This window comes from Acomys minous, assembly GCF_964271855.1.
Source record: "Acomys minous genome assembly, chromosome: 19".
Lineage (NCBI taxonomy): Eukaryota > Metazoa > Chordata > Mammalia > Rodentia > Muridae > Acomys > Acomys minous.
In genome coordinates this window covers 57,373,678-57,388,136 of record NC_140499.1, presented here as the reverse complement: position 1 = coordinate 57,388,136, position 14,459 = coordinate 57,373,678, and the positions used below count along the sequence as shown (strand labels likewise).

The following is a 14,459-nucleotide window of genomic DNA, read 5'->3' as shown; positions in this document are numbered from 1 at the left end:
TTTGGTGAGAAACTAATATCGTATCCTCAGAGTGTTATATACTTTTCATATTTTTCAGTTTAATAACAAGAAACATTTATTAGCACACACAGAAAAGAACCATGTTTATTTAACATGTCTTCCTTACTAATCTTCATTTTTCCCTAAAAATTAAAAATTTTCATAACCAGAAATATGAATAACTGAATTTCAAACATTTGTATTACTATACGAAGGTAGAGAGCAACATGAATAAGCTAATCTTGAATAGTGATTATAATAAAGAGAAAGCAATTAGTAAGTCCCTAACAGCAGAGAATCTGCCTCTGCTACAATAAAGCTGAAGGAAAAGTCATCAACTGCTACATGCAGAGTACACAGCCCATACTCAGGATAAAATACTCCTGGAACAACGGAAGGATTTTAAGAGTGAGTTATGACTAAGATATATCACATATAAGACATGTCCAACACGTACATCCTAAAGGTTCTCACTATGCTGTGTTATGATATCAATACATCCAAAATTGCATTTTGTCAATGTCAATATTGAAATATTTATTTTTGTATTTCATTGAGTTAATATAGGACATTTGACTATATGCATATTTCATAACCAAAAAATAAGACCTTTAAGGTCCATTTTTTTTTTGTCATTTCAACAGCCCCTCTTGGATTTGCATGCACTCACTAGCTACTGTCTTACTGTAAGGTATGGGGAGATAGCTATCTTTATTTTTATAGCAAGGCGGAACCCCTATTTTGCAGCAGCATCACTTTCCTACCAAGTGCTTCACACAGGAACACATGGAACACAGTACATACACTGTAAATACTAAAAACACTAAAAAGACTCTAACTCTGCGATGGGACAGCAAGGACTTCTTATCATCGTGGACAGAGTCTTCCAGTCACCACTGGGTGATGTGGGGCTGCCAAGGTTGAAGAAGCTTATGCACAGTTTTTTATACCTTAATTCTTAAGATGCCTACTGGGGGGAATGGAACTGGCCTGCTTTCTTCCCTCTGGAAGTTTCTATACTCGTATCATTTAAAGACAATCTCCAAAATATATTATTTCTTTCTCTTTGTAAATAATTTTATCAAAAAACAAACATAAAATCATGTAAACGCTGTAACACGTAGGTACGTGTAGAACTCACAGACCCACAGATATGAACATATACCCAAATGAACCCATCAGAAGGCCAGTCAGTACAGAACTTGATAACTGACTTCACGATTATTTTGAGAGTCTCTGATACTCATCTGAATTAAGCCAGTAACACTGGCTTTCAGAACTTCCCAGAATGTCTTGTAAATATGCTGGTACAAATGCCATCTGCCACTAAAAGCAAACTTTATTTCCATCTGGAATCTTTCAATAAATAAAATATTTAAAACATGTATCAAGGAAATCACTGAAAAAAGGTTTATATTTAAATTGTTTTATAAAGCAAAGCACCTTGCAAATGACTAAACAAGTCTTCTACATACTGTACTACTAACTGAAAATATTGACTTTACGACCAAAAATTAATTGGGTAATTTTTTTTAAGGTACCACAAGTAGTACAATCTCTTCAAATGTAGACCCCACACATCTGAGTGACTACACTTCAAGAGTTAACTAATGGGCACATACATATGTCTACGGTACAGGAAACTGAACGGAAAGGCTCACGAAAAGCCAAGTGAGGCTGAGTATTTCCAGGTCAGCATTTAACGGAGCCACATTTCTGAAGTCTGGATACATTTGCAGTGAAAAATTCTCAGACGGAAATATACATTTTATTTTAAAGCTTCTCCCAGCTCACACTGCCGTTCCATAGTTGCTTACAACATTCATGAAATAAAACAGAATACCAGACATCCAGCCACCCACCAAAATTAGAGGATACTGCAGCCATCTCTGATGATACAGATTTTCCTTCTCAGGCAGGCACACACACATACACACACACACACACACACACACACACACACACACACACGCACGCACAATCACACAGCACAGGAAGAAAACAGATTACTTACTTTGTAAAAAATCATTTTTAATGTGCCGTAGAAACCCATATTTTCTGTATTTTTCCCCTTCAGGGATTCTGTGCCCCCGTGTGTCCGGCTGCTTGGCAGTCTCTGACAATATAACCCCTTTTCAGGTAGGTATGTCACAGATTCTAACGTGGACATGCTCAGGCACGCCAGAAAAGGAAGATTAGGCAGCGGAACCGGCAGCAAACCTCCACAGCACCAGCAGACGCAGCTCAGAACCAGAACGCTGCTCGGGACGCACACACGCATGCAGCTCCACTGAGGAGAACTCGGGGAATAATGAGCGAGAACCCACAAGATTATTGGAGGAGACTATGCCCTGTCAAAGCCTTGACTGAACAGATTCCTCCCTCAGCAGCAGCGGGATCAGATTACATCTTCCCTTGAACACAGAATGGTGCAGTCCAGGGTTCAGCAATGCAGACTGCACATCAATTATATGGTGATCTGCTCCAGGGAGCCCGTAAGCACACAACGCACTGAGCAGAGGGCGGACGTGGGCAGCAGGGACCGCCCCCACACCACAGCCCTTCTCCCTTTCCAAACTTTCAGGACATTATTTTTGTGTTTTGTAAAGCCCACATTTTTGACGGTTCTAAATAGCAATCGGCATTACCACAAATAAGTCCTCCCAGAAACATTTTGAAAATGAAATGTATTTGGGTAACCCCTGCCCCTCAGCAGAGGCAAAGCAGGCTATTTTCATTAACTGTCATCCTACTGTATAGACTTGGCAGAGGCTGGTCATATTCTTCAAGTAGTTTGGACAGTCCGATGTGGGCAATTCCAAAGGGAAAAATTAAGTATTCTTGGGGGAACTGCCAATAAAATAAACTAGTTTGGAGCATAAGGATTCTTTTATAGAAATTATGTAATATAAGATATATTTCAGCTGGCATGTCTCCTATATTAAGATTTAATGAAAATATTTCTTATGCTTTACCATATATATTTTTAAATATAGTTTTCAAGATAACTACCAGTGATTCTTGGAACCAAGGAGGATTATCATTAAAAATGAACCAGTTCTATCTAATGCATGATGTTTGTCTGAAGGCTACTTTCTCCCTATGCCTCTGCTTACTGGGGAAGGCCCTGACATTCGTCCACTGAGTCAACAGGAGGTAGTGGACTTTTACCTAAAAAAAAAAAAAAAAAAAAAAGATTGTGACAATGCACATCGCCTAGCATTAAAAAGGAATTTTATGTAATAATAAGGAAACTAACTTTGCCTAAAGGCAACATTTTTCTTAGAACAATTATTGTACAAATTTAGGCATTCATCTTGCAACTTGCTACACAACTGCCCTTGGAAGAGATGATAAGAATTCTTGGATAAGAAAGCTATTATCCAGTGCCCCATTAATTAACTCCTACCCACCCCACTAATGTTCTTTATTACAAGGAAGCTATGTGCCTATAGTTATTTAGAGTACTTAGTTTCTTCAGAAAAAGAATCCACTATTTGAAGCAATATATTTTAAGAGTCCTGCATGGTAATAGAACCCTACATGAAATATCAATTTTAAAAATGTTTACCATTATAATTAAGACATTCAATGCAATACCATTTACTTTCAAATGAAAATAAGATAATGTAAATTGTATGAAGATGCACATCTTGGATTCTCTCCTAGAAATGATATTCTACTGTCTATTACATTCTCAAACATTTACCTAGTTCTTACATCATTCCTCCTCAGATACAATATGTACACACATGCTCAGTAAGAGCTATTTCTCCTAGCAAAAGACTCATTCCCTTCAAAGGGAAGTTCTTTTTAAATTGAAATCTTTAACTTTGGGGGAGGGGAGGAGAATCCAATAATTGGGAAAAGATAAACAGAACTTTAATTACTAGCTGCTTCATGATTTAGGGAAACAAACAAACAAACAAAACCACCACCAACAGCAAATATAGCTTTCTTGTTTGTTCCAGACTACTAAGGAAAATTAACAAGGAACAGGAACCTACTGCAGAACTTGTCTTGGGTAAGCTTAGTGTGGTCAAGGGTAGACTTAGGCTGGTGTTCTCTTCAGTGTTGGCAAAGACTGTGGCCCACCTCCAAATGTATTAACCTTTTGCAAATATTGAGTTGAGAACAGAGGTTAACATTCATTAGTAAAATGGAATATGGTCTCAAAATGTATGCTATTTAAAGAAAAATACCTTGATTCTATTTAATCAAAGGAATGTTCTCATGGTTACATGGCAGTAACTTATGGCCATGAAGTTACAAAAAAACTTTCTAACAAAAGTTTATCAAAATGATACATTTGGAAGTCTATATCTCCCCCATTTCCTTCAACTATCAAGGTTATCACTTGAGAATGACTTCTATTTACTTATTCTTTAGGTGAAAAATATGTACGGTTATAAATACTAATGATGACTTTCCTTTACCAAGTTTTCAAACAATTCTCCCAATACTTAATTTACAATGTTAATTTAACTGTGAAGAACTAATCAAGCAAAGCTAACCAATTTCCTAATCAGATTTCAAAGTAACAAGGTAAATAAGTTTTTTCCAACATCCCTTTAAGTACTATCACTAGAAATCATACTGTATCTTTTCTTATCACAAGACTACATATGAACACCTCAACACAGACAGTAAAGTAAAATGTCATGTAACTTCAGCCAGGCAATAATTTTCCTATTCTTGAAAAAGCATTTCTGTACTAACAATCTATAAGCATTACTTAAAACCTGTTAGCAGGTGAACAGCTTTGAGTTGGATGTACCCAAGGGGATGCCAGCAGTAACTCCAGAAACGAGCAGCACACAGATGCCCCGCCCCAGAGCCTAAGCCTATAAGATAGTGGCCGTGGAACGGTTAGCCCACAGCTGGTCCAAGTGAAGGGACTCTCTCAGAGCAAATGGTTAGAATCACCGAGTTTGTTAAAGTTAGTTGTGGTTGCAGAGAAACAAACAAAATCTATACTGAGAAAAAAATAAGCAGCCTCCGGTGTATGATGCCAGTGACATATGCACACACAGTATCAACAAAAGGAAGCGTGAACGCATATCCTCCTTGCCTTGACCTTCGGCACACAGCTATAGTACTGCTCCACACCACTGCTAACTAGCCCTGGCACTTTTCTGCCACAGCACTCTGGCATTATACTCCTTAAAAGTTCATACCTCAGTTGTTTGTAGGACACCCAGAAAAAATTGTATGTAACCAAAACTGTTGTAAACAATTGGCCACAAAAGCAAGCAGTAGTAACCATAAGCATGATTTAGCAATGCACACATATGTAAAGTGTGTTTTTTAATATCCACTACACTGAGTAGTTATATGTTTATTGTACTATGAACATTATTTTCTTAGTTACCTTGCTAACATTTAAAAGTACACTTCTACCTTACAATAGTAAGAGGATGTGTGTTTTGATGTCACATGACAGCAGTATGCTCTGGGAAGGAACAGGAAACTGCCTGCCACTGCTAGTTCTCTTGCTCTGCACACAGAATTTAGATTATAGACAGTTCAAATTTCCTACATCAAAGAAAGGAATGCCAAACATGTTGAGGCTGTAACAAACTTTTGAAACTTTCCTAACTCACTGTCATTAACTTTCTAGGATGTAAATTCATATTGAAAGGCTCCCAACTAAAAGTGCCAAGCCAATGGGAGTGTTCTCTGCAGGTGCTGTCAGAAAGGGGAGTGTGCGGCCCAGCATCCAGATGTGTACAGCAAGGGCACTGGCTAGTAGGGTACTTCCTACATTCATTTCGAAATTGGCCGGCTCTTACAATATGGCAAGCACAGGACAGTATATAATTTATGACTTTTTCTTTTTCTACTAAATGTATAGTAAATTACGAAAGGACAAGGACACACACAGTTTTTAGAACCCCTAATAAAATTAGTTCTAAAAATATACCAAAATCTAGTTTCAGAAACTACTCTCTAACTAAACCAACACTATAATATTAATGTATAACTAAAAGTCCCCAATGTTACACAGTATAATACATAGTTTAAAATAAAACTGAAAGACGCAAATGAGGAGTTTATAACACACAAAAGTTGTAGCCATAGTAAAGCAAACCGCAAATGAATATAAAACTGTATATATACTAAGCTGACAACAACGCATGCAAGCTATCCTGATTCACCTGGCAAGGACTGAGTTTCTCCATCTTATACATCAGATCTAAATGTAATACCAGCATCTCAAATTTGCATATTAGTTGTTTCCCTTTAAATTTTTATTGTAAACCTATTCTTATAGTAATATTTTCAGTAAAGAAAATGTCGCAAAAAAGTTGACTTTAAGGAAAACAAAATAGTAAATAGCACACATGGAAAACATGAAATGATGAAATTAATTTTGCTTCAATATAAGGCTTAGAATCCAATTTACCATCCTATATTCTCTACCCATTCCAGGTTTACTGGGGCTGGCTATGAAGGACAAATATATTTAAGAAAAGTTTTCATGTATGTGAAATCTTGTGACTATCAGTCCTGTGTTCATTTTGCAAGGTGTTTAAAACTCTGGAGCTAATTTCTTAAAGTAGTTATTAGTTATGACAATAAAGTTTGGGGCATTTAAAAAAAGCTAAAAGCTAATAAGTAAAAGTCCTATTATCTATTGAACCAACAAAAATTCCTGAGTAGTAGGAAGCAACCCATATGCTACAAAGTAGACTTGGAAGCCATCTAAGCTGACTTTCCTTTGTGTGGGGACGGACTTGAGAGGCAGAATCAGAGGAGCCTTGGCTTAAACTCCAGTGTGCCCTTGGTCACTTGCCATGTGAGTTCAATTGGTAATGAACAGTATTACTCAGATACTTACTCACAGTAACTGTGAGGACTCTGTGAATATCCAATATCTAACACATACCCTACAAATGATATCTGCCATCAACAGATGACAAAGCTGAGGACTGAGTGCCTTGCCAGGACTTGCCAGAGGTCAATATCTCTTTCTAATTCCCATTACATGTAGGTGGTAGGTCAAGCTGAGCTAAAAGAAATAATCAGACATTGCTTTTTAAAATGTGCTCTGCTATTCAGATAATAATTATAAATGCAAGATACAAGCTAACATTATAATTATTCAGCTCAGTGGAATGGCCACCCTTGTCCTCACAACCATACTTCTATTGTAGGTAGGAAATTTGAGGCAAGTGGCAATGAGGAAAAGATGACAACAACTGAGAAGAAAAAGTTAGGTTAAAAACCCACTAGTTAAGAAATAATAAGTAAGCAATTAAGAAATGATAACTAAGCCGGGCGTGGTGGCGCATGCCTTTAATCCCAGCACTCGGGAGGCAGAGGCAGGCAGATCGCTGTGAGTTCAAAGCCAGCCTGGTCTACAAAGTGAGTCCAGGACAGTCAAGGCTTCACAGAGAAACCCTGTCTCGAAAAACCAAAAAAAAAAAAAAAAAGAAAGAAAGAAAGAAAGAAAGAAAGAAAGAAATGATAACTAACACATACACACACACACACACACACACACACACCAATCTCCTTTTGTGGACCAAACTCTGGAATACAACCATCAACTGATGGAAGTGAAATGGGTGTGGCTTCTCATCGGTTTTCTTAACAGGGTCATTTCAGGGTAACTCACGCACAGCCCTATCCCTGAACCACTCAGCTCATGGTGAAGTTACAATGTTCTTTACTTACTAGCCAATCTACCTTAATTCATTTAAGAGTCTCACAAGCTTTCTGTACATGAAAAACTTACAGCAAGTAGGCATGAAGACTGCACTTTTTAAAATTTTAGTTGAAAACACTAATAAAGGGTCTTTCTGTTTCAACACTCACATGTGAAGTGATATATACAAGCAAGTTGTGTTCTTGAATACAGTGTAGTGGGGGAGAGGTGCACAGGGATCTCCTAACCATTATTAAAATGCTATCTATACTCCTCAATGCACCTCAGGGAGGTAGAGAGGGATACGACCTTTAGTATTCAAAAATGGATAGTTTGCTTGGAATTTTTTCATCTTGTCCTACCTTATACCTCTCTCTCCTATGCCTCAGGACCCAAAAGTTTCTTTCTAAAATATGTACCTCACTACTGTTCATCACATGCCAAACTGGGAAAGGGCTACACTGAAGTTCAACAAAGGCCCCATGAGGAGGAGGGAAGAAAACCCTGAGTACAGTAATGTTAATGGTGGCCATCTAAATGCCCTATGAGCTTTCCCCTTCTTTCCTTACCTGTCCATAAACAAACAGGCTTGACCTCTGAGCATCCGTGTGTGCATGAGCACTGTACTTGGAAGGAGTGCAGATGTTCTGTGGGAGGAGGGAGGCAAACACTAGGGAATGAACAGAGGACGCTCATATCAGCCCCAATATACTGAGCAGGGTTCTAGGAAACCAGTGAGCAACTACAAAGCTAGATTCATTTGGAATGGTAGCACCTAGGAGACAATTTTTCGGCCAAAATGGTAGGGTTGAGACTAGGTTCCGGTTCAGCAAGGATACGGGCAGTGTGTCTATGCTAAGTGATGGTAAAAGGTGAAAGTCAGAGAGGTGAAAACAGGCCAGAACATGACAGATCTCTAGAACACAATCAAGAGTTTGAAAGTGCAATGCAAGTCTTTTTTTTTTTTTTTTAAGATTTATTTATTTATTATGCATACAGTGTTCTGCGTGCATGTACACCAGAAGAGGGCACCAGATTTCATTGTAGATGGTTGTGAGCCACCATATGGTTGCTGGGAATTGAACTTAGGACCTTTAGAAGTACAGGCAGTGCTCTTAACCTCTGAGCCATCTCTACAGCCCCCCATTTTGGTTTTTGAAACAGGGTTTCTCTGTGTAGCCTTGGCTGTCCTGGACTCACTTTGTAGGCCAGGCTGCAATGCGAATCATTAAGGGACTTCTAAAATGGAACGGCTTAACACAACTTCCCTGTAATAACGTCTCCCCATAGTCTTTTGTGTAGTCTCAGCAATGTGAAGGTGAAGGTCATCACAAGGTGACCGTTACTTTTTGAAGTAAGAGATATAATCAGGTCTCTGCCATACAGCACAGGACCTGAGTCTGCATCACCGGCACCTGGTACATAAAAGCCGGGCCAGCTGAGACTGCACCTGTCTGCAACGCTAGCGCTGGGGCAAGACCGGGAAGATAGAAGAGCCCTGGAGCTGGCGGCCCAGAGTGCCTAGCCAAGTCTGGGTCAGACTCAGTGAGAGGCGGTGTCTCAGAAACTAAGCTAGAAGGGACTGTACCCAATGTTGAGTTCTGACCTCCTCATTTGAACATGAACACACCCCCCACGAAGAGACACGGTAATTTATATTATATATTACCATGTACCACTTGTAAGTACCATTCAAGGCTCTTTACATCTACTAATTGAATTCTGTGAGAACCAGGATGTACCATTACAGGCCTACTTCACTGCTCTTCTGCTCTCTACGTTCTCATTTGACAAGTTACTTTTTTAGAGAGCAACTGGGCTCAGATAACCCACTGATACTGTCTGGGTATCTGCCAGTGTTTGTCCTAGGAAATGTCTACTACAATAAAAGATGTTCTTAGCTTCAGTTATTGGAGCTGAAAGGGCATTTCATCGTCAACTACTCTGTGACCATAGAGGAACACAGAGCACAATCACAGAACCTCCAGTTAAAGGAGACCTTCAACCAAAGTGCTCTTACCCTGGCCTGGCCAACAAGTAGTCATCAGATCTGCTCCACAACGCTGTGGTTTGCTATGGTTGGCTTTGACAACTGTGGTCAGGTGCCAACATTTGGTGGGTAGATACAGAAAGTCAGACTCAAACACTGAATTTTTAGAAATAGGCATTTCTTCTCATCAACTCAGTGATTTTCTAGAATTTAGAATAACAATATAGTTTTATTCAATTTCTTTTTTTTTTTTTTTTTTGAGTCAAAAGTCTCACTCACTACATAGCTCCAGCTGGCCTGCTAAGCAAATTTCTGAAACTCTAATCATGAATAATGCCTGTGAATACAAAGTTTCTTCACTTACTTAAAACACTGAGTAGCCACTCTGCATTGGTTGTAGGCTAATCATCAAAGCACCACCAGCGTTGTGAATGCACATCAGAGCAATCTTTTGATGCTCGTCCTCACTCTCCTAAGTACTCAAGCATCTGAGGTACTGTCAAGTGAGCAAGAAAGAGCCCAGCGATCACCCCACTATGTTTAAAAAGAAAGGAAGGTGCTAAATATTCATATCAAAAACACCAATTTACATTTAAAGCAGTTACGGCGTGTATAATTTAACAAATTGCAGGAATTATGAGTAGCATAACGCTTACATGATCCCCTACCTGTTCAGAAGACTCTAAAGACAGTTTGAATACAAAAGCACATTGCTGGAAATAGACAAGCCATTAGTAAGAGTTTGACATAATCTTCTATTTATAAATTCATTTTAAAAATTAGCCCATGGTCTAAAGATAAAGATGTCTACCAATAAATACTTGAGGACCCCAGATGTCTAGAGAATCACTTTAGACTGTTGATTCCTAGCTTCCAAAGGTTCTTTTTTCTGGAATGGTATCCTCAGCTCTCACTCCACTAGTCACATGGAGGTGTGGATGGAGGACACATGATGCACACATGATGACACATGATGCGGGTGATCTGAGACTGCTCTGGATCTGGACGAGGAGGGTGGCTGGGTCATATTCCTCAAGTCATATGACAATGCATATAATTAGAAAGATGAAGAGATAAACATTTCTAGAACATGCATGTGATAATATTTTACCCTAAAACAATAAAGGGAAAAATAGTCACTAGATGTAAAATGATTGAGTGTCCCTTCAGTGGCTATAATCAAAGAGGCTATATTTGTATATTATTCTTTTTTAGTTTGAATAAGCAACTCCTTTTAGTCAAAGATGCGCTTTTATAAAGGAAAATGTTCCCTCGGAAGAGAGCTCACTAAGCCAGGCCCCTTCTAGGTGCTTTTGTTCATTACCTCCTGAAAACTGTACAACAGGCTTAGGAAGAAGAGGTCATGATGATGACCCCTATTTCATGTGAGGAAAGAGGTCAAGAATTCACTAACTTCCCGAGGGACAGAAAAATATGGTAGTCAACCCCACGCCAATCGTGGCCTCCAACCATAGAACGAAATAGAGTTCTCTAAGTTAAGGCAAGAAACACTGGTAGTTCAGATATTCTAGGGCGTTTCTCGAGCTGTGTCAACATGCAAAGGTGTCATACGTGGACGGTCTCTGTGTCATAGCCATGGCAGACACAGACAAGAGACAAACCAGCTACCAGGTAGCTAGCTGTACGTGCTCACTGACACACTACATGCATGAATTTACCTAAGGAGGTGAGATCAAGATACACAACTACTGATGTCCCTTGCTCAGAGCAACTTCCTTTATTCTTGGCATTACATATATTAAGACTGGACAGTCACCAGTGGGCAGAGGAAGAAAGCCCAAACTTGTTCACAACATATGAAGTTTGCTTCCTTTTTCTAATTCCTTTAAGAACATTTAAAAATCAAAATGTTATTTTTTTAATGTGTATGTGCACATGTGTGTGTGCATGCACCTGCTCGTCTCTGTGCATATCACATGAATGCAGGAGTCTGTGGATGCCAAAAGCAGGTGTCAGATCCCCTCGTGCTGGAGGTCCAGGTGGCTGAGATACCAGAGGCAGCTACTGAAAGCTCAACCCAGGTTCCTGTCAAGAGCAGCAGGTGCTCTTAGCTGTTTCCCCAGCCCTTTGAAGAATAGATGTCCGACCCTCATTCCTTCATGGTCCTCTGCTTTATTTTCTAAGGAAATATGAAGGGCAGTGGGGACCAGGATACACAGAAGGATCTCCAATGACACATCTTTTCAAAGAAGCTGCAAGGTCTTCTGTCCTTACTGAGTGACACGAGCCCGAGGAGCAACTGACGGAAGTGATTGAGCCTACTAACCTGAGAACACAGCTCTAAGGGCTGCGTGTTGACTCCTCTGATCTAAACGCACAGGAAGGAGATGAAGCAGCTCTCATCTGATACTAAAGAATTTTAGTTTCATATACAACCTAACTATACTATAAGTAGGATATACAGACTCACAGGGTTCCCTATATGGACTCACGTCAGACATTTAAGTGCAAGCACAGTATAAAGTGGCTATCTCTTGTGTTTGCCTCCCTCCTCCCCTGCACCTCCCCATCTCCAAGGCTTTACTATACGGCCTAGGCTGGCTTGGAGCATCTACATAGCCCAGGCTAGCCTGGCTCTCTCTCTCTCCAGTAATGGGCATAAGCGCACCTGGTTCTGGCCCTGTTTCTTGATTCTATCATATAAATTCTTTTTCTAAGAGCAAATCCACATTTAATAAATGCCTCGTTTGTCCCCTCCAATGACAGCAAATGTCGCTGTTAGTAAATGTAATGTTAGTCTCTGTAAGTTTATGCAATACTTTATTATCCTGTCTCTCTCTACCTTCTTCATCTGGCTAGGCTGTACAATTTTGACAATAGATTTATATGGCTATTTTAATTTCCAACAGACACTCTCATTCAATATGTATTCATTTTGTCACCTGTTCTGTATTACCCAAGGTAAGTATGGACTCAACTTCATGGCTCAAAATTACACTGTAGGAGGGTGCATCTCAGGACTCAGCTGGGTAATGGGGCAGAGGGGGGCACCCTGCGTGGCTAGTGGCACAGAATAAGGGTAGAAAAACAGGCAAGGACCAGATTATGCAAAGCTTTCTAAAAACAATTTTTATTTTAATATAAAAGCAATAAAAAGTTAATGCTGGTTGTCAGTAAAGGAAGATACAATCAGATAACCTTTCCTGAAAAATGACTCTGAATGCAAGGATGAAAGCAGGTGAGGTGACTGAAAGAGGATATGGGCACACCCGTGATGGATCTGCCACTGGACAGGCAAGAAGCAATGGCGGCTTGGACTAACCACATAGTAACAGACACACAGAGATGAACAGTCGAGCTGTTTGGACACAAAACTGAAAGGACGTATTGGGGGCAGATGATAGAAACAAAGGAGAGGGAAGTATCAAAGACGGCATCAATTTTCTTATTTGCTTGACCAGAATGACACAACGACTGTTTTTGTTGTTGCTGTTTGACTGCATCTGTTTCCTGGACGATAGAAGCAAGCGAACATGAAATGCCTCTGGGACATCCAGACAAGAATGTATCGTGTACCAACTGGCTCTGAAGCTCCAAGGTCTGGACTGAAGAGGAAGCATTGAAAACCGTCTGCATGAAGGTTACTTCTCATTTTTTTTCCTTCCATCGCCCCCTTCTAAAGCTGCCAATTACAGTGAAGCTGGAACCGTGTCATGGTGTGAATACATATGTGTCCATCTTCCTAATGAGAATATAAGTTTCGTGGTAGCAGTGAGCATTTCTATTTAGATGCTTCTGTTATCTTAGTTCTTCCCAAACTTCTTGTACAAACAGCATATCAACAAACAAAACTTGTAAGAGATTATTGGCAATGAAAGGTATACCCTACCAAATAAACACACATCTACAAAACTTTTAAATCTTAGCTATTTAGTTTATTCTATTATATATTACCTATAGACTATATATTTATGTATTTTCTCACTACGGAAAAGTTATATGTCTCAGGAATATAATTTGGTACGTGATGAAAATGCAATGGAATGGCTTAGAACTTCCTGTACCTTTAAAAATGCCCAACTGACTATAAATTTTCACTATAAATGGAATATACATTAACAGTACTTTTTAATGTATAACATTTCCTAAAATCTGTTTTTTATTTATTTATATACATTAACAGAATTTTGTGCCTCTACTTTATTAATCAAAATAAATAAATAAAAGCATGAAAGTTAATAGCAAAGATGTTGTAAGAGCAAACTGAAATTAGCCATCTATATTTTATGTAATGTGCACTTATATACTTTTATCCCCATTAAAAATTAGAGTTCAATTTACATTATAATTAAAGTGAATACTGTACATTTTACCTACAATTGCCTAGCTGTATTTTGCTTTAGCTGCTCTTTTTTAATCATCTTCCACTGAGACAGGATATATAAAAAAAACTACAGTTAATAAAGGGGTCAAAAGGAGTTCGAAGCTGTTGAAATACTTGGGTGATGTGGTGGCTTTTCTTCAGTCTCAGTACACAGCCTTGGCTAGCCTGGTATACACTACGAGGCCAGAGCAGCATCAACCTGCTGCAGCCTCCAAGTCCTGAGAGTACACGTGTGTGCTATCTTGCCTGGCTGACACTCTGTAAAAGTACATATTGACAGTTATTTTAATTTGACCTCATACCGTTTTATGTGTAAGAAAAACAAGCACAAGATATTTCAACAAAAGACACACCTCTCTCTTCATACCATGTCTGTCTGAACTTACAAGTATGTATCACACATGTCATTTTAGTCTTATTATACTCAACACCATACACACAGATTTCCGATTCTTCTGTCATTTTGTCTTCTA

The 14,459-nt window shown here is 39.1% G+C and overlaps 1 protein-coding gene across 8 annotated transcripts in view; it reads right to left on the bottom strand.

The window, feature by feature from the left end:
- Positions 1–14,459, bottom strand: part of FBXW7 (F-box and WD repeat domain containing 7) — a 167,466-nt gene that overhangs the window by 24,144 nt on the left and 128,863 nt on the right. The window contains exon 1 of one of the 8 annotated variants that reach the window (XM_084768921.1): positions 2,015–2,455. The exons of the other annotated variants lie outside the window; for them this stretch is intronic. Coding sequence (XP_084625047.1) covers positions 2,015–2,281 — 267 coding nt within the window. The 5' untranslated portion in view covers positions 2,282–2,455. Of the gene's footprint in view, positions 1–2,014; positions 2,456–14,459 lie in introns of those variants that run through there. 8 annotated transcript variants of the gene reach the window in all.